Source organism: Lates calcarifer, linkage group LG4, assembly GCF_001640805.2.
Source record: "Lates calcarifer isolate ASB-BC8 linkage group LG4, TLL_Latcal_v3, whole genome shotgun sequence".
NCBI lineage: Eukaryota > Metazoa > Chordata > Actinopteri > Centropomidae > Lates > Lates calcarifer.
In genome coordinates, this window is record NC_066836.1 from 20,075,183 (window position 1) to 20,096,104 (window position 20,922).

General features: G+C 41.4%; 1 protein-coding gene across 6 annotated transcripts in view; it reads left to right on the forward strand.

The window, feature by feature from the left end:
- The window catches only part of carmil3 (capping protein regulator and myosin 1 linker 3), a 75,274-nt gene that overhangs the window by 11,917 nt on the left and 42,435 nt on the right, over positions 1-20,922 (forward strand). For all 6 annotated transcript variants that reach the window (XM_018677544.2, XM_051070165.1, XM_051070163.1 and 3 more), the window contains 10 exons: positions 5,122-5,172; positions 6,559-6,618; positions 6,701-6,822; positions 10,453-10,547; positions 10,968-11,038; positions 11,240-11,313; positions 16,503-16,578; positions 17,252-17,340; positions 18,660-18,754; positions 20,245-20,331. In XM_018677544.2, coding sequence (XP_018533060.1) covers positions 5,122-5,172; positions 6,559-6,618; positions 6,701-6,822; positions 10,453-10,547; positions 10,968-11,038; positions 11,240-11,313; positions 16,503-16,578; positions 17,252-17,340; positions 18,660-18,754; positions 20,245-20,331 — 820 coding nt within the window. The remainder of the gene's footprint in view (positions 1-5,121; positions 5,173-6,558; positions 6,619-6,700; positions 6,823-10,452; positions 10,548-10,967; positions 11,039-11,239; positions 11,314-16,502; positions 16,579-17,251; positions 17,341-18,659; positions 18,755-20,244; positions 20,332-20,922) is intronic.

Here is a 20,922-nt window from a genome sequence, read left to right on the forward strand (position 1 = left end):
TGCATGTGTTTAAAATGCCCTTGTGGGCGAGCCAGAAATACCACGGGCGGCCAAATCTGGCACTGATCCTCAGCTTGTTCCCTCTGAGGCAATGCTGCAACACACACACAGATACTCACGTACGCTCACGCACACACGACCTAGAGACACACTTTGATTTGCACCATCTCGTTTGAAGTGCAAGACCCAGAGCCTGACAGCTTATGATTAATATAAGCCCCCGCCCTCTGCCCTCTTGGCTGCGTATGCATGCAAACACACACATCCAGAAAGAGATACATTTGTTGTTTTAGCGCACATACTATACACGCACTGCCTCCGTACGACACACACTCCCACCCGACCCTCGCAGCCTGCTTCAGGGGCCGGCTGGCTGGCTGGCTCTTTGAACTAGTGCCTGACACTGTGCCATCACAGCAAGGGCACCCCCCTCCCCAAGCACCAATCCCATCATCTTTGCCCACCAGTCCCTCTCTTTCACCACTTCCTCATCACTTTTCGAGATTGTTACCTGTGGTGTCCTTGGCTGACCAGGTCAGAAAGCGCGACCATCTCATCTCTGAGGATTCTTGGTGCGGCTTTTAGGATTTTCAGTTGATCTGTGGAGAAATAGCTATAGGTATTTGGGTATTTGTGCCAGTTCATATTAACAGCTGGGTAATTTATCTTTATGCCTTGATGCTTCAGAGATGAACAATTTCTTGTTTCTTGAGGAAAAACTTTAGATTAGCTCATTTATCTGCGTTGTTCAAGCTAAGCATGTGCAGGCAGGGTTGCCCTAGGGCTTTTTTTTTATCAACTTTTTAAGGTATATTGATATATTTTCAAATGGGATATAGGATGGAACAATACAGTTTATATTGATAAAGTTTGATTCTACATTACATAACCCACTTATTCTGTAAAGGCATACCAGTGTTTGCATCTCTCCCTTTACACTGTCTGTGCGCAAACCCACCCCCACTCACTCAAATGTTCTCCTACGGCGCTGGTCTACGCTGCTGAAGATAATTGGAATTGTACTCTATTTTAATCAGTTTGTTATTGTTGCTGCTGAAAACAACTGAAGGAGCATTCTCAGAGATAGTGCAGCATTTCCCAGGCGGCCTGCACAGGTAGATAATATTCTGTTTCAACTTAGAGAAATCTTACATTAGAATGCCGTATATCACTCTTTTAACGAACTAATAACTAATTTTGGCCAAACATCCACCTGAACTGTATGTGCTGCAGTAACTGAATGGGGACTAGAGTCTCCCCTGTGTGCAGCTGCCTTGCCAGCACCTACTGATAATCTGCATGTGAGGCGTTTAGGGAACATCTGCAAATTGTAACTACAGAAAATAATCTGGGCTACAGGCTCCCTCTCTAAACTGTACGAGTCTCTGCGTGCGCATTGGTCACTCGCCATGCCACCCACCACAAGTAAATTTTCAACCTGTGGGAAGCACACACTTGAGTGAAAGTACTTGTGGCAACTCATGTGTGGCTTACAACTAAAAATTTTGCCCACTTCATAGAAAATACTGAGATGCATTGGGTACTGCCATTCAGCCTAAAAATACTGAGATATGATTTTTTTTTTCTGCATACTGTCCATATTTAGGTTGTAGTCTTGGGCATCACAGCTCTGTCCAAGGGAGACAGTAAACAATACTGTGAAAACTTTACACCCAGTGAGTGCTGCAAAATAATATTAAAATGATACAAGAATTGATATTAGACATTTAATTGAATATTAATTGTTTTTTTTTAATTACTTTTTTAAGAAGTACTAAAAACATATGGATGAAAGATATGATGAGAAAGCACTCTTCTTTGCCACTGACGAACATTGTATCAGTTTTCTACTTGAAGTGAACTTCAAAGTTCTGTACCCCAAAATTTTTAAAGATACTAACTACATTACTGTGATTGTTGAAACTTGATTCTTCATCATCCTTCATCATTAGATTATGGTCATAACAACAAACATATGGCAAGTCGTGTTTGAAAACTAAAGCTGAAGATGTCCTTTAAACTGATCCTGTTCACAGGTCTCATTAATCATAATTTCTCTAACTGAAAGGACAAGCTGCTGCTCTGCTCAGAATGTCCAGAGATCCTGGTCAAGGTGATTAAAATATTGATGTAGTGTACTTTTAATGGAGATGCACCGATTGCAATGTTCTCGGCAGATTAATATGACCTGCCGATTCACAGTTTGGCCTTTTCCAATCTTCTCTCTTTTTAAGTAATATTATTGACAGGATAAACAGTTTTATAACTTTTCTTTAATGGAAAAACTGCACAAGGCTACTGGACCTTCTCTCACTCCTAGCCAAACAAATCTCAAAATAAAAAAGAGCTCCAAGTTACTGATTGAGTTTGTTGTGAGTTTTGATGGTTGTTCCTCAATATGTACCAGTCCTTGGGCCGATGTCTAAGACCGGGAGTAAGGGCATACAGACACACAAGCTTGAGTTTATTTGATGGAAAGGTGGCAGAGGGAACCTGTAACCTGTAACTTTTTTTATCTGCATCTGTTTAACAGTTATATTTAGCATTGAGATAGCACTGACCTGGCACTAAAAGTTTAAATCTTAACCGACTTAGAGTGATTTATTTCACTCTTAACACTCCTCACACAACAGGAGAATCTGGCAAGATAATCGTTAGAACCATCAGATAATTGGGCCTTTGCTGACTTTGATCGGTAGGGGGGATTTGGGCCGATGAGCTCAATACACAAGTAGCTTGCCCAACACTGCCTCCATGTCTTATTTTGGCCATACAGATATTACAAATAGTGAACTTTGGGTCTTCTTCACTTACAGTGAAGACATTCCGTGCTGACGACATGTATGTGTGTCTGTGTTGCATCTGTGATGTGAACCATTGTGCAGTGCATGAGTGTAAATTTGACCAGCACAGAATTGGATATACCTGAGACTGATTGCCCAGTCACTGGTCATGGACGATGGAGCTGATTCTGGTCACTGGCCTATTGATTGATGCAGCTTTAAGTATAATTGCAGGATTCTGACTGTTTACTATTTGCTAGTGTCAGTTAGTACTGCTATGTAGCTTCAAAATTATGTGCTACATGACATCACTCTGTTGGTATTGAGAATACCAAAAAATATCAGTCCAAGCCAACATCAAACCAATGCAGTTGCATTTCACTCCACAAAAAACATGTCTAGTAGAGCGTCAGACGTGGGTTTATGGGGTAACAGCCAACAGCTCATTTTGCAGATTGGCTAAATCACAAAATAAATGTTGAAACAGCTTACAAACTCTAAAAATGAGAAGCCTGCTAACAGATTTCATTCTGCCCATGATTTTATGAGGGATAGTTGGGCACAGGGGGTGTGAAGTGAGGGAACATCTAAAGATTGAAAGGGGGACTGTCACAATGGCTCAAACCCAATTGGGTATACCTCACTGATATACACAGAATATATTCCTTAGATTTCTCCCTTCACCTCTGCACATGCCCAACTAGGCAAAAATAACTATCTGGAGTATTGATTGTCTCTAATGATACCTCAATGGGCTGTAAATGATATATCAAGAGAGGAGAAACCATAAGCAAGAGGCCTTGTTCAGCATCAGAGGATCAAATCGGCACCCGTCAGAGAGCCTGCATTATTGATGCCTCTGTTTACATGATAAGGCCTCCTGTCACGTTGCAGGGCTTTTGAAGGGAAAAGATGCTTCTGTCGTTCATTTTCTCACTGTATGTATCTCTCACCTCTCTTTTTCCTCTCTCTCTGTGCCTCAAGGTCCCATCACACTACTCCCACTCCTTTCTGGATTTATATAACAGTTTTCAAACTTGTCAAGGAGTTGTGATTGGACTAACAAGGCCGCTCCACCAGCTTAGTGCAGAGATTTTTTTTTCTTGGTGGGGGTATCATTCCGTCTCCTCCTTTTTAGTCTCTTGTTTTCATTCCTCTCCCTCTCTGCCTCGTCTCTGTGGGAGTCTGTTATGGATGTCTGTATATTTAAGACACAGGGCTGATCTGTGAGGCCAGTTTTGCCGGGAGTTGGTGAAGTATAGTGAAGGGGAATCTGAAGACTTCATTATCAGAAGTGAAATCTGGTGTCTCTGTCCTTCTATTGCCTCCTCTGTCTCTCCCTCTTCATCTCTGTCTCTCTCTCTCTCTCTTTGTATGTTTCATTTTCTTTCTTCCTCTCACCGTCACACAGCGGGGCGCCATTAGCCATTCAGCACAGAGAGGCCTTGAGGAATTGAAAGCGACAGAGCAGAAAAAGAATAGAAAAACTGAAACGGGAAGGAGACAGGGGAGTTGGGAGATAGATGGGGGGAGGAGGGGGAGGTGTTAGGGCGGGAGCAAACCAGACAGGGCACTGTGGCACACAGGGAGATGGAGGGATTAGGGATTAAGGAAGAAGATGGAGGAAAATGAACAGATTTCCATGGAGATGAAGAGAGAAATCAGAGGAATGACAGGGTGCAAGGGAGGGAATTATGGACAAGCCAGGAGTGGAATTTGAAAGCCAGCTGAAAAAGAGCAATGAGAAAGTGTGGCCAAGAATTAGAGAAGGAGCTAGGGAGGGTAAGAGATGCACAGTGCATGCATGGGGTATGCTAATTATGGATTTGTGAATTATGAATGAGATTAATTACATAGGAGATGTGAATATATCCACATTTTTCCTTCTCTTACTTAACCTCAGACACTTTTAAATGGTAATGGCTTTCTTTTGGCAAAAGCACACTTCTCTTTTTGCTTACTCTTCCCATCTTCTTTGTCCTCTTTGTCCTTTTTCTCCCCCTTATCTTAGCATTAGTTTCCTCCCTGACGCAATGAGGCATCCGTTGAATAAGTGCTACTTAGTTCCATCAACACAACTTTGCCGCGATAAATCGGACCGTCATATGACTCGCAATCTCGCCATAATATTTCTTTCACACACACACACGCTCACACGCGCTATCATCATTAGCTTGCTAATGTCTGGAGTGCTTAGCATGACTTACGAGCCATTCGGATGAACAGCAGAGATGATTTGCTCGCTTTACGGGGTGTTTGTGCTGTGCTATTTTTTGCTGTGATTTGCATTTTGCATTTCCTGCTCTGTGACAGAAAAATGAATGTGTTCTCCCCTCAGGTCCTGGCAACATGGAGACTGTATCTCTTTGCTGTCAAAGTGCCCACCAAGGTAAATGTTCCCCCGCTCTCAGTGAAATTATATGGCTTTCACTTGCCAGCCTTGATCTCATGGTAATTTGCAAGAGATGTGACAAAAGAAGCAGTCTTTTAGAGCAGGAGAAAAAAGATCATGATGATGACTGTGCTGATGATGTTTTAGAATGATAGGAGTCGTGGTGATGATTACAGTGAAGATGATAAGGTGGCAGGTGGCATAAAGCTAGTTGTTTGAAGCAATAGTTTCAAATTTTGGCAATTTGCTTCATTGCTGAGAGTGAGATGAGAGATCGATACCAGCCAGCAGCTGGTTGGCATAGCTTATCGTGGTTTGACACTTTGGTTTTTGTACAGACTACGATGTGTTAATTAGTCAGCTTTAGAAAGGCTGGTAGGCTGGATTAATTACGTTTGGACAGAGCCAGGTTAGCTGTTTCCCCCTGTTTTCAGTCCTTCTGTGAAGCTAAGCTGGCTAAACTGGCTGTTGGCTGTAACTTCATATTTATCAATTTAGACACGAGAGTGGTATCGATCTTCTCATCTAACTCTCAGCCAGGAGGTGAATGAGCATATTTCCCAAAATGTCAAACTGTTTTAACCTGGGTCTTAATTATGTAGTTTTTGTCATCATTTTTCTGTCCTGATGAAATTGTACACAGCAGAATAATTTCTGAGATCTGGAACAGTGGCGACATGACTACAAAAGTTCAAAACAGAAAGAAACACAAGTGGTCAAATGATCATACAGGTTGTTAAACAAGTTTACAGTTCATCTGCCTTGTTTTGTGGCACATATGGAATCCAGTTGATCTATAATAGGATGGCTGGCAGAATGTTTGTCTGATTGTCTGGAAATTATTCTCTTCCAGACCGGCCAGTAGTTTCTCTATGCTGGCCAGGTCAAAGAGGTCTGTCAATCTCTGGGATCATGTGTAGCATTAAAGGACAACTGTAATTTTTAACCTGGGCTTTGTTTCTCCATCGGTGTAAATGATTGATGGGGACAAAATTCTTTGGAATCGATGCACTATTGTACCCAGCAATGGCAAACCAGCTGCTCCAATGTGAAAAGAAAATGGTGCAATTGTTCCTGTCAAAGTAAGTCCACTAAAGTATTACTTCTACTGTTAGGCTTTTTTCTGATGTTAAGCTAACCTCAGGGTTTGCTGATAACCTGTACAACTGTCTGACTGCCTGTGTTTCTTTCCCCATCTGACTTCCTTTAAGCAATGTCGCTGCACTGCCAGATCTTAGCAGTTACATTGTTGAGTACAATATTGTCTTGATCAAGGAAACAAGACCAAAGTCTTAAGAAAACATAATTATCCTTTAAAGATGATGAGAAATAGACAGTGTGTCAGTGTGGACCACAGTGATGTTTTTTTTTGGCTGTTTTCAGGTTGAGGTCACCTTCAACTTCTTGGAAATCAGAGCAATGAACACCTACCCTGAACACCAGGTGAGAACATTTTTCTTGCCGTTTGTTTCTTCACAGCAGTGGAGAGTCTTATTACAGTAAAACTCTTGTCCATCCACTACAGGTTGTCATCGACACAGACAAGACCACCTACTCGCTGAGACTGCAGACCCAGGACCAGCTAGATCACATGGTCAGCCACATCAACTACGCCCTCTCCCGAGTCTTCAACAACTCTATTTATGCGTAAGCATCACTGAGCAGCCTCGCTCAGAGCTAAGAAACAAGTCTTTCTGGTTTTGTGTTGTATGTGCTGAGGAGCTAAGACAAGTTGGCCGACGTTAACAGCACTCGACAGTGCGTTGGCAAGTTGGCAGCTTCACTTTGGGGCAGCTTTCCTCCTCAGCAGCCAAATGCATTCTTGTATTGCTGCAGTTTGCATCCAACCCATTTCTGTGTCACGGTAGACTTTAACACCCAGCAATCACTGGGATTAAATCAGCCAGCTGACACTGAGTAGGCTGTTACCTGAAGGCATTGTGTTAGCTCTTTTTTATTTTTTAAAGCAGTTTATGTAGTTAAAACAGTGAGTAGCAGAACACACAGTCACTGACAGAGCTGTAGACTCAGGCCTCCAGTCAACAAGCCATGTGGGCCCTGTACCCCCTCTGCACTTTCTAGTACAAGAGGAAAGCAAAGAGTAACACACTCAAGAAAAGCCTGTATAGAGTTCAAGTCCCAGAATTTTTTTGTGCCATGCTCATGTGGATGTATGGGTGAGCAGGCAAGCAAGGCACAGAGTGTATTCCCCTCTCTCTTGGGTCTCATTTACAATTTCTAAGAGCAATGGGATTGACTCTGCTCTGGCTATTGACCTGCACAAGGCTATCTCTGCACTCTATCATCTTTCAGAATGGCTCTTTTCCATTAGAGCCACGGCAGATGATTGCTTCCAGTGAGAACATTTAAGGAAAGTAAAGAGAGAAGGGAGAACAGAAGGAAGGGTAGTTGTTGTGGGTTTGATTGTGCAGCCTTGTAACTGATTGGTGCCGCTGTATTGAAGTACATAATTCAGATAGCATCAAGATAATGTGCACGTACACTCGCGCTCCAGGGGCGGATGATGATTGTCGAGATGAGGTGGGGATTAAGGTCACGGATGTGGTTAGGTGTTGTGTGTGATTTGTTGACAAATGGGATTAAGGATGGTGTGTGTTGAATGCGACAGTATAGCGGTGTAATCCTATAAAAAAGCCAAGGCAGGTACAGCACAGTATTATGGGAGAAAGCATTATTTACTTTGTGATACCAGTCTGTACTCTTTTCTGCTTACTGGATATTTTTTGTTAAGGAAAATTTTAAAAGAGAACAACTGGTGAGCTGAGGAATCAGTTTCTTTTTCTATAATTGCAGCAGGGAGCGGTGGAAGCTTCAAACAGTGTCCCAGGGATCCAGTCCTAGAGTTGACATGGTATTTATTCACCACTAAGGCAATGTCACAAGCAATTTCAACATTGCACATGTTCGCTTTCCATCTTAACTCTGACTGGAACAGCTATAATCAAAAAACAAGTCTACTGCTAAATAACTTCTTGCCTGTGCAAATAAGACAGTACTATCATTTTAAGAATATTATGCAGCTGTATTTCTGTGTAGTAGTCATTTTAGCTCTGAATCTTTAAGTCAAATAATTTACAGGTAACCTTATTTAAAGTTGTCTGCAGATGTATTTTTATTTATTTATTTTTTTGCAGGGTGAGTGCTAGAAGAGAATGGGAGGGTTATACTTATTTACTTCACTTGCACCTGGGAGCATCCTTGTATCAGTTCACTGTCTCTTGGGCACTGAAGTGCTCCACTTAAGCAGCTGGGAGTTCAGTGCCTTGCAGAAGGGCACTACATCAGTAGCAGCTTAGGGAAGGGAGAGCATAATATTTACTATCTACTTTTTCCCTAACCTGTAATTAGGACCAGGGGCTTTCTGATCATAACACTGCTTTTCAAAAATGAAAGATAGTACCTCTCCTAAAAAATATTGATAATGAAAGATGATACATTTTCAGCCATGCTAGCAGCGTGGCTCTAGGGTCAGGAATTTCAGTCTGTTGGTCGGGCTACTACTTTGGTCTAGACTGAAATATCTCAATAGCTGTTAGATGGATTGCCTTAAACATTTGTACAGGCATTCGTAGTGCCCAGATAATAATTCCTAATGACTTTGGTGATCCCATGATGTTTCCTGGCCTCGCCCCTCAAGACAGCTGTGCTGCCTTTGTGCAGTACAGCTTGTTAAGGGACCTTGGTTGCCTTCAGGTTCATGGTGGTAAACTCCTTCCCCACCTGGAAATGGCTCTAGTCTCCATTCGTGGTGCATGTTATCATTAGCTAGCGCTTCTTTACAGTTCATACAATGAAGTAGTGGTGAGTCACTGTGCCAGTCCAAGTAAACCCAGCCCGAGGTACTGTTCATCATATTTCTTATGTTTTGCTTTGGCCTCTTTAGTTTCAGGCTGCAGTACCCTTGGTATCAAAAATAACTACATTTTGCCACTTCAAGTACCTTAATTGCCTCCATAAGCTGTGTGTCACAGCCACTGCTGCAACTGCTGAACATGCTGATAAGTGGGCCAAATCTGTGGGCCAAGCTACTGTAGCTTCCAGTTATTGTGACAAGATGAACCCGTTTCTCTCACTTCACACAGCGTCGTTGCCTCATCTGTCTTTCTCAGTGTCCCCCCTGCAACTCCCCTGTGCCTCCCTGGGGAGGTGCCTCACAGTTTGGCTGAATCCAAATGTCCAGAGTTTACCAAACTTGCAGACTCATAGAATTAATGGGAAGTCTGTGAGTGCTGACGGCTGTCCAAATCCACAATTCATCAAGTCCAGTAGGAGCCTCAGGTGGAGTCTCTGCAGACTTCCAGAGAGTCCGCTTAGGCTGCAGATATGATGCATACCATATTTATTTTCAAAGACTTGCTTTTTTCATTTTTGTTGTACCAGTTTGATATAGTAAGGTTTCAAAGTGTACATGCAGAATATGAACAGGCTGAATCATTTTGATTTCTTACATTCTGTGAAACTAGATGGGCAAAGGTTGGTTTTTATTTATCTATGGTGTGAGGATGTAGAGATGAGGGTTTAATGTTGATATAATCTTGTGTTTAACAGCTAATGTAAGGGGAAAATGACATATCTATTGTGGCTACTATGTAATGCAGCAGACCTCCATATATCATACCGATATAAATACATTTCAGAACAATACTTATAAATGAGTTACAGGGTTAGGAATTTCAGTGCATCTCCATGGAAAAACACAAGGTCGTAAAAGTCATATCTCATGTTGCATTTCATCCCCTCTCCCTCCAGCACAGTCACAGGTTCGACATGACTGACAGTCTAGTCCATCAGAGCTCAGTCCACAAGTCTGGAGGATGGAAATTTGGATTCAGCCATTGTAAAACTTCTGTTCTAGCGCCACCATGAGGCTGATATTTGTGGTTTTGAGTGAAAAGACTAAATAATTATTGGATGGATTATCATGAAATTTTGGATGGATGTTCCCCTTAGGATGAATTTTAATCACTTGAGTTGTCTTAACTTTTCATCTAGAGCCATCATCAGGTCAAAACTTAAATTTGACTAGCGCTTAGTTTAATGACCAAATACCTGCATTCCCATCAGCTCAGCTGATTAGCAAATTTTAGCATATTGGCCACAAATCTAAGGTTAACCTGCTAAACATCAGCATGCTAGCATTGTCATTGTGAGAGTGTAAGAATACTGATGTTCGTATACAGCACAAAGCGCTGCTATGCTGTTATACTGTAAACTCTTGTTTTGTTTGAACCTCTTCTCTCTGTCTTTGTCTCTCAGTCCTCCTATTTGTCGAGCAGAGGGAGACATGACTGATGGAAGTCACAAGTTTTCACCAAACTCTGAATCGTCATTAGAGCCCCAGAAAACCTGTGGTGAGTTTGCCAGCTTTTCTACATACACTGCACTCATGCATGACACACAGACACACACATACACACACACTTCAGAGACCATCCACTCGTTGGCTCACTGACTCAGACCAAATCATTTTGGAGACTCATCCTTAAGTGGGTCAGGAGACCAGACTTGCTGGATGCACTCCCTTTCTAGCTAGTAATCCTATTAATCTACAAGAAGAGCTCTTCCATGGTGCAATACTTTCATCTCACCTCAATATTTACAGCTAATCTCCCCCTCTCTCTGTTGACAATCTTTGTCTTGCTCTTTCTGACTTCCTCTTTGATCTTTGGCCTGCGCACTTTCTCCTATACCCTGCTTTATTATATCCTTTCCATCTCTGATCTCTTCTGGTCCAGTTTGGATTGATTTGTTGTCTCTTCTCTTTCTTTCAGGAGGTTTTTCTGAGACCTATGCAGCTCTTTGTGACTACAATGGAATTGGCTGCAAAGAAGAAGTGCAGTGGGTGAGGAGACTATACAGGCTTTATAAAACAACTTTTGTTGGTTGTGCTTTTATTAGATTTTGAACTACCCCTGTCTTCTGTGCAATTGAAAAAAACTAGCATCTTTTTGTATCTCTTTCACTCTCTCACTTTTTGTTACTGTTAGTTTCTTCCTCTCTCATCTCTCCTGTTTTTCTTCTTTGCCCTGCATCTCTGCTCCAGGATGTTGACACCATCTACCACTCTCAGGACAACAGGGAGTTCAACTTACTGGATTTCAGCCATCTTGACAGCAGGTGACATAGTTTACTGACATCTTAACTACATCCAGGCTCATTATGGTACATGAGCATTCTCTGGTTGGAAAGATACAATTAACTTATTCCAAACTTGGGCTCCAGCTGTATACAGTGCAGTCAGTCTGTGTCTCTCTACTCCAGTACATTGGATTTGAGATGAAGCAACGACAATGGGGTTAAAGTGCTGACTTTCAGCATTAATTTGAGATTGTTTACATCAGCATTGGGGCATTTAGGGGACGGAAAGTAAGTGGACACAAACCCATTATATCTGATATGTGTCAGTTATGTTGCTGTCAGTGTGTGTGACTGTAACCTATAGACATCAGCATACATTCAGCACGTTCCTTTGTGATCCTCTGCCAGAACTGTACTGCTGCCATCTTCATTTTTATTCTTGTTTTAGGGGCTTTTTGCCTTGAAACACCTGCTCAGTTGCACTTGGGTCTGGTGACTGACTTTGGCAGTTACTTTGAGAATATTCCACTAAAAAGGCCCAATGGAGATGTAGTTCCTCATAATTTTTAACAATGGGTATGCACTGCCTATATATTAGTTCTGTATGTGGTATATGTCTATAATAAAGCTAAAACAGTACTGGTGTAACCTAATTGTGAATTCAGTGGCACTGAGTCACACAAGAGCTTAGCTTTTTTTTTTCTTTTTCTTTTTTAAATTAGAGCAATATGTGATGCACTTCATCCTCACAATCCACACTTATTTTGAGTGCATTGTGAACAGATACAGATACATGAGTTGCTCTTCTATTGCATTTCTGACAGCGTAGGTGCTTAGGGCATATTTGCTGCCTCCAGAGGTTTAAGCACATGTCATTTTGAATGGAACTCTGGGACCTGTATTATTAAAATCCATTTGCAGTTCCCACCAGTAGCCACAGGTGTTGCCAATAAACCAGGACTGAAATCGTAGCAATTTTAACTGAAGATGAAGTTCATCATCTGACTTGTTTCATTGACATCCATTGTGCTGGGATACAGATCCAAAACAATAACAATGCATAACTGTGTTAATGCATCCTGACTGCACTGTACTTTTGGAAGCTGCTCCCTCTTCATTCTGCATCGTGATGTTTTGCAGAAGTGTTTCCCACGTGGTACGGTGCCGCTCTTCTGCTGTCAGTCCTCGTCTTATCTGACATTAGAGTGGCTATTTGTCTAACAAGACCCTCCCAGGATAAAATGTTGAGTGTATTAGTCTTTTATTCTCTCTCTAGCCCACTTTCTGTTCTTGGTCTCTGTTCAGCTTTGTTAGAAGTTTAGGAAGATCATAGAGAAGGGGAATGATATGCTTGTCAGAGGCAGAATCCAGGGCTCTGAAAACAGCTGTAAGATGCCATATGTCTTCTCTTCCTCCCTGCTGGTATCTTTTTTAAAGTCCTCCTTTTCCTATCCCAGACACATTGAGGAAGAATGTATGTGTCGCCGGAGCACTGCCGATCATACAAAGATTTGACAGCTGACATGCAAATTGAGAATTCTGCCTAGCTTACTTGTCTTTTGTTTGAGGAATGTTTTGTCCTTAGAAAACCCCGAGGCCTTTGGATTCCTCCCTCCTTCCTGTGTAGCAACAACAGTCTGAGTGGAGAGGATACATTCACACTTAAAAATGCATATCTCATCATAGGGGCGAAGCCTTGCTATGCTGGTAAATCAAAAAGCCATTCATAGAACCGTGATTGCAGCAGCAACTCATGAATATATTAATGTCTTTCATATTGAGAGCTGAAATCACTGCATCGCTGTTGTTTTTCCTCCAATATTTTATATAGTGTGTGATAAAGAAAGAGGCTTTGCAGGGGAAGCTGCCTACCTATGCTGTTTTTTTAAGGTCTTCCTTTAACATATTGTTCCCTTGAGCCCACAACCCAATGGTAAAGACTCTGTTCCTGCTGTCCTAGAGAGGCTGTATCAAGTGAAAATGAATAGAGGAAACAAAGATTTGACATAAGAATCACAAAAAAACAGGTAAATGCAGGGAAACGATGAAAAAAGTGTGCAAATGACTAAAGAAAGGATCTAAGAATGGGTTTTTCCATGATCGTGTGTCAGAGGCTGTTTGTGGTGCATTACTCTCTTCCTCCCTTCCTTGTCCTTCCACATTTCCATCCCCTCCATCTCCCCTGATTGAGCCCGTCTAGCGTTACCACGAGCGACAGGGCGATGCTTTTTCTGCTGATGCTGTCCGTCCAAACATCGTCTCCGCTCATTTCTCCTGACTGAAAGCGGACACCTTTTTCTCTGGCCCTGTCTCATCTTCTTGTTATCCACTTCCTGTGTTTTTTCTTCTTCTCTTTCATTGTCTTCAGTTCTTTCATTTTCTGAATCACCGTCTCACACACAAACAGTTTGATCTGGTCACTGCAGGTTGACACCCTGTTGTAGAGGAGGCTGTATGTATGTGTGAATTTAAGTGGAGAGATTGTGTGCTTGCATATATTTTTGTTTGTGTGAGAGAGATATTGTTACGCCATTCTGCCCAAGAACGTCTTGTGGCACCTCTTGGCTTGACAGTCACTCCTCTGTGTTCTCACACACACATATTCACTAATAAACACTGGTCTGGATGGAGTGTCCAACTTTTCTCCAACTTTGTGTGTGTTTAGGCTTTTTTCTGTTATTGAAGCAAGACAGCAGCTCCACAGCTCAGTGCTACCATCTGCCTCACCTGTCACTGTTACAGCACCTGAGTCCTGTTCTGTACAGAGGTAGACTGCAGCATTGAGTCATTACAATACACCACAGTTGTATACTTGTATGTTGTATACTCCTATCTGAAATTTGTTATTAATATTTATGGATCCCAGAGGATGATTTCCAATTATTTTAGTGGCCTTTGACCTTTACTCTAGTGCCAGCAATCAGGTCAGAATATGCTCTTTATATGGCTTTGGTATTTTCATAAAGGACTATAAATATTCATTGTCCCCAAAGGGTAAAGAGAAATGTTTCTGGTGACCTTTGCTAACCTCTTGTCTATCACTACAAAAGGCAGTTTTATATGAAAATGTGTGTTCGTTCTCCCCAGGAGATGAACCCTTATTTATTGTGGACACTTCATGACCTGCCCTCAGCCTTACCTACAAGCTATTCCATAATCTAACAGGCTTGTTACCATCCATGCACATCCATGCTCCGAGGGAGACTTTGATTTGAACGACCCTGTGACCTTTTCTCCTGTACCGCCTCAGGACAAACTCTTATCTTTGCCTTGTTGGAGCACTTCTGGTTTTGCTTTTTTGTTTAGGTCAATGATTACAATAAAGTTAGTTTTACTGTGCATGATGGGTTGCATGGTCTGTAATACTCCAAATGGACATGGATATGGACAGCACAGACTGATTCTATGGATTCCCTGTTGGGTGTCTGCCTAAGTGAATATGTTCACACGTGGAATCCGAGCGTACACCCTTTGTGGCACTAATTTTTGGCTGCACAGAAATGAATGCATGGGCAGATGACAAAATTTGAATCTCACTGCAACGTGGACGTGGAAAGTATAATTTGAATTTAAAGGAGTAGTTTTACACTTAAACAGGGGGAAGAGGCTAGTTTAGCTCCAAAGTAAACAAAATCCACCCACACGCACCTCTAAAGCTCACTAATTACATGTTCGAATCTTGTTATCGCCATGAGGTTGCCAGGAAGTCACAAACAAACAAGAAAAGCTTAGCTAGTCTTATTTACACTTTGTTTTTTGTATGGATCAAACAAATGAGACATAAATTGTTAATGAGAGATGGTTTCAAGGTGTAGGTAGGCAGATTGTTTTCACTTTCACTCCCAAAATGTCAAAGCTATTGCTTTAATTGGCACCAGTTAGCCACCCTTAGTGCATTCAGAACATGCATAGAAATGGGAGCAACAATGACAAATGGGACCTTTGTGCATATTGTACTCTGAATCATTACTCTTGTTTGGCCTTGCATACTCAGTAGCATCTATATTATAGCGTTCTTTCTACCTCTACCTTACCTAAACCCTTACCCAAAACTAAATTTAACTCTCCCTGTAACCCTAAACCCACATCATTTTAACTTTAACCCTCATGCTAACACAGTCCCAATCCCAATGTTTACCTTAACACTAAATCCAAGTCCTAAACCTGAATTGATCTGTGTGAAGAAGTAAACTCACAGATTGACCTACTGTGTCAACATGTCCTCATGTATGAGTACAAGACAACACACAAACACCAACACACTGCATGACTGAGTGAGACATCATAGAGGTCAATTACATGTCCTGCTGTCACAACGGGAATCAACAAGCAGTGCTGATGATGAATCTTGACGTGTGCATCATCTGCTCCCACACTGACACACACATCGACACACACATAGACACAGCAGTCAGAATGGACTGGTCTGATGGCTGGCATGGTAATGAAAAAGGAACACAGCCTGTAGCCATTTTACTCCTCTGAGATATACTGTAATGGCCTGGCTACTGCAGTTACAGGCAACAGGACCCTCCCTGGCTAGATTACACTTTCTTACTCTCTCTTTTTGTTCACTTTGTGTTTTACCTCCATCTCTCTATCCTTCCCTCTTTCTTCCTCTCTCTGGGCTTATTCTCTTTCTCTGTGCCTTCCCTCTCTTGCTGCTGCTGCTTGTTTGTCAGATGATGTATAGCAGGTGTAGCAGCAGTGTGGCTGTAGTTGGACCTTGGAGAATTCTAAAACTCTCCCCCTCTCTCTCTCTCTCTCTCCCCCTCTTTCTCTTTGTACCTCACAAACACACACAGGACTGTCTGTAGGCTGTGTCTGTTTGTGTACTGGTGGATGTAGCAGTATTTGAGGTCTGTAGCTGGGATCACACTGTGGCTTTATTGAATAATCCACTGACCCAGCCATCGATCTTTACATCTCTCTCTCTTTTTTCTTATTCTCTGCTTCTCCTCCTCAGCGGGGCTGCAGTATCAGTCATCTTTTAGAAAGCAGCCCTGCCCATAGTGTTCTCCCTGTCACTATGATAAACCGCTTTTTACCAAAATGGGAGCAAAGAAAAAGTTTGGCCAATGATAATATGAATCTATGGATCAATGACGATGATGGTTTTGAGCAGATGGACTTTGCTAATGTAAGGTTTTGCATTTTATCTCTTTATATATTTTTATATATATCTTTATATATAAATATGTGTGTGTGTGTGTGTGTGTTCATTCCAGGGACTTGGCAGTGATCGTGGCATCTATGGCATACAACACCTGGTTCACCAAGCTGTACTGCAAAGACATGCGCATAGTAAATATCTGTTTTATCTTTCTCACTTATAAACCTTCTTGCCAGATGTAGACGATCAATCAGTTTTCTTTATTTAGTTTCCTTCTCTTTCTTTTCCTCTGCAGGCCTGAATGTTATTAGAATACCTTTATTTGTTTGAATCGTCAACAAGTCTTTAATACTAAATGAAAATCAAGTTAAAAAAGCAAGATCGCTGAGTCAAGTTAGATATCAGACCAATGAGATTAGCACAGTGAAAACATGTTAAATACACAAATTGTGCTAGCCTTTGCGAAATAATTAATATTTATGCATCACCCCATCATCATTTATACTGAAACGCTGACTGAGAATATAGGTTTTCAGGGTGATTAAAAAATATGATGCCATCTAGGTTTTGGGGTACACTGCAGGTTGTGTCCCTTATTTTGGCCCTCAGCTGGAATGCATATAAAATTCATCATGAGGCTATCAAGCTTAATGAACACGAGAGCAATTTCATAAATTATTGCTTTCATAAAACTGCTCTGATAGTGTAAAATCTGCAGTCCATTTATCAGAGCTGATTTAGAAATGGACCAGTCCTACAGCTGCAAATCATTGCTTGCTTGTAGTTCACTTTTCCTGCCTTGATTCTTCCATTTGAGCTGGACACTTCCAGTCAGAAGTTGATGTGTTATTTGTTTTTTGTCAGGGGTCAGAGGTGGTGGACCAGGTCCTGCACACTGTCAGCAAGTCCAACAGTCTGGAGGAGCTCACTTTGGAGAATGCAGGACTCAAATCGTAGGTTTCCTCTCTCCTGGCTTCATCACCACCAGCCCATCTGTCACCTCCCTTTGTTTAATCTAATTACCTCCCCTTTTTTTTTTCCACACACCTTCAGCCGTTAACACTTCCACCTCTCTTCTTTTTTCCTCTCCATGCTCTTCTCTCCCCTTTTCTCCTATGCCTGTATCCTCTCTTCTCACTTCCATCTCTCTCTCCTCACCTCTTCACCTCAGCTCATCTCACCTCTTCCTCTTACCCTCCCACTCTTCCCCCCCTCTGCTGTCTTGACCTTTCCAATTCTGTCTCTCCTCCTTTTTCTCTCCCTCTTACCTCTCTTAACCTCCACTCTTTCATCCAATAAAGCTGCAATAAAGCTCCCTTCTGTCTGCCTCTGGCAGGTGTATTGTTTCTCAGCTGAAACATTAGTGAAATTTTGGGCCGTACCTGGCAAGACATTTCACCTTCTATGCATGGCTGGTATCATTTAGCAGAGCAGTTTCCTTATTTAGTATTAATTGAGATGAATTGGCTGCCTTGAGGTAAGATGATTTACTGCACCATAATGATGAAGTTGCCAAGTTTTTATACATTCCCTGTATGAAATCACTTCCAGTAGAGAGGGCGATTTTTATTAGAGGCTCTCTATGAGTACTGCACCAAAAGCTGAACACTGTACGATATACAAAGTGAAGTAAGATACAGCGAAACAGTGTATGACCTAAAAGACTCCCCCTGAAATATGATACATGATTTCACATACGGAGTGTTAAAATAATTGTAAACTTTAAAATGGATTTTCAAATTAAAGTTGTTACAGTGATCATGTTAGCAAACTGTTGCCCTTTTATGCACTCAGGAGTCAGAAACAACGTTACCATTGAGTTTCTGGCCAACAGATGGATAAGGAGTTGAATATATACTCTCTTTTAGCTCTGTTTTGGTCACTTAGAGACTGAATAATTTATGTTCTCTAGCTAGATGCTAATTTTGTCCTTGCTGCTTGGTCCTGGGCAGGTAGCACACATCCAGTGCTTGCTGAAAACGCCATGTTAGCTAAATTTGCAGCTAGCCAAATTATTCTTTAAGTCAGGAAAAATCTTATGTATAATTTAAATGCATTTCCTCTACATTTACTGTCACAGCACATAAAACAAATAAATTACATTTTCTGAAAAGTAACAATAACATGTCCACTCATCACCAGGATGTAGTTTCATCAGATCCATGAAGGTGAATTGGGGAAATCTGTCAAGGAGATTTACTCAGGCTTGGAGAACAGGATTGAATTAGCAGTTCCACAGAGAACTTAATTCTTTTTAACATTTTGTCTCCAGGGATTTTCCGCAGAAGATGGCGTCGGCCCTGTCAGAGAACCCAGCCTCTGTGATTCACTCTCTCAACCTGGCTCATAACACACTAGACAACCAAGGTACCGCCTGGTCTCTGTGAATTCTTTCTCCCTCCTGCTGTTCTCTCTCAGGGAACCTCTGATTGTTCTTTTGCTTTTACTTCACCGCTGCTTTTGTTTGCGCTAAGAGAATTCAAAATCAATCTGTGTCCTCACAGAAGCCGTAATTTTCTGTTTCTCTTTGTTTTTGTCTTTTTCTTTCTTTCTGTCCATCTTTCACGCTATATCTCTGAGTTGTCCTTCTCTTAAGAGAAATGCTTTTATTTTTTGGTGTTGCCCACAACTTGCCACACAAGCTGTACCTCTTATGTTTGTCTACACAGGTAGACACACACGCAGAAATACACATTTTAATTGTCTGTCTCAGTCATTGTTGTTATATATTGACCATTATTCACCTCTTTGCTCTATTAGTGTGTGTGTGTAAATGTGTTTGTAGACCAGGGTCAGGCTTTGCATGCATCCAAGTATCGCTCATTAGTTAATTTCCACCCATCTGACACATGTCACTTCAACTCGCTTCAGCAAATTCTTTACTCACACACTTACCACCCTCTCTTTGTGTGTGTGTGTGTGTGTGTTTTGACAGTGTGGGGACTCACTTTATTGTGATTATAGACAATACGGTACTGCAGCCTTAACTTGCCTCACAATAATACCTCTAGTAACAGAAAAGAGTGACCTTCAGTGGTGTGCCAATTTGCAGTGTTTACAACACATTTTCTTTCTTTCTGCCTTTCAAAGTAAGAGTTCTGTACATGCATGTTAATAAAAAGTGAGCAAGCCAGGAAAATGCAGGAACCAGGAAACAAGGTTTGGCACTACAATGAATTCCATTTTTAATAAAGCAGAGACTTTTGTATGATCATCATGGATGCAGTGGGCTTAATCAAATTGCTGACCTGAAACTGTGTGTTATGTAATCAAGCTTGGCATATGGTATTCATATGGGTTTGTATCTGCACTGGGTATATGTGGGAGAAAGTGAGACTGTGAAGTATGTCGGTGTGATGTTCTTTTAGCTGTAGCATACTTGTGGGTACAAGTGTGTTTGTGTATGTTTTGGAGGAGGTGTATTGAGAGAGGCTGCTTTTTGTGTTATGTGGCAAAGCAATGTGTGTGGGCTGTTTTACTGTTCTAGGCATAATTCTTCAAGAGTGGATGGGTGTAGGGCTGTAAGTAACTGTTATTTCCATTATAGACTAATCTGTCAGTGGCTTTTTCTTGATTAATTGAAGCATTTAGTCTGAGGGACAAATAAAACTATAAAAAAAAATACGCATCACAGTTTCCCTAAATGTACTGTCTTCAGATTGTTTGTTTTGCTCAACTCAGACTTGATTGGTTGGAAGCAGTTAAAACAACTTATCGACTGTCAAAATAGTTCCTGATTTATTTGTAAATCAACTAATCAATTGAACAATTAACTGTTTTGGTTTATGATAGATGGATAAGTGTGTTCTTTTTGTGATTAAATGAAACGCCTTCCCCCTTTTCTCTTCTAATTCCAGGAGTCTCCAACCTGATTCAACAGGTGTGTCGCCTCAACAAGGGTCTGCGCCTCCTCAACCTCTCCAAGACCTCCTTGTCCTCGAAGGGTAAGGGTGCTCCTCTGAGACATAGCAGCCCCTAGTGGTTGACACTGCACACAAACATATACACATACTATTTTTAAACATTAATGAAAGTCCAATTAAATTTTGGAGTTGGTACAAAACTGTGTGTCTTGCTCAAAGATGCCTCAGCAGAGTGGAAGCTTACTATAAAATCCAGGTCTGAACCCATGTTCTCTTCAAACAACAATGCTGCCCCAAATACAGTTTTATTTGAGTGGGCATTTACTCACACAGATAACTGTGGACGTATACTATGATCCATCTACCAAATCATAATCAGGCCCGAATCATAAGTAGTTGATCTGTTTTTTTTCCCCCTAAAATCCTACGAAGGCATTAGTGCAGTGTCCCAGTTCTGTTGCCTTATCCCAGACAATACAGCCACCCTCCAGTATTAGGACAGACTCCAAACGATAATATTGATAAAGATATAAATCCATACATCAATAGCTTGATCTTGATGGTGTTTTTGGTCATCATAGCATATTTCAAAGCATTTTTGATCTTTTATAATATTAATGGGTAATGACTATGTTAATCTGATTTAGCTTCTGGGATGATTTTATTTTACTG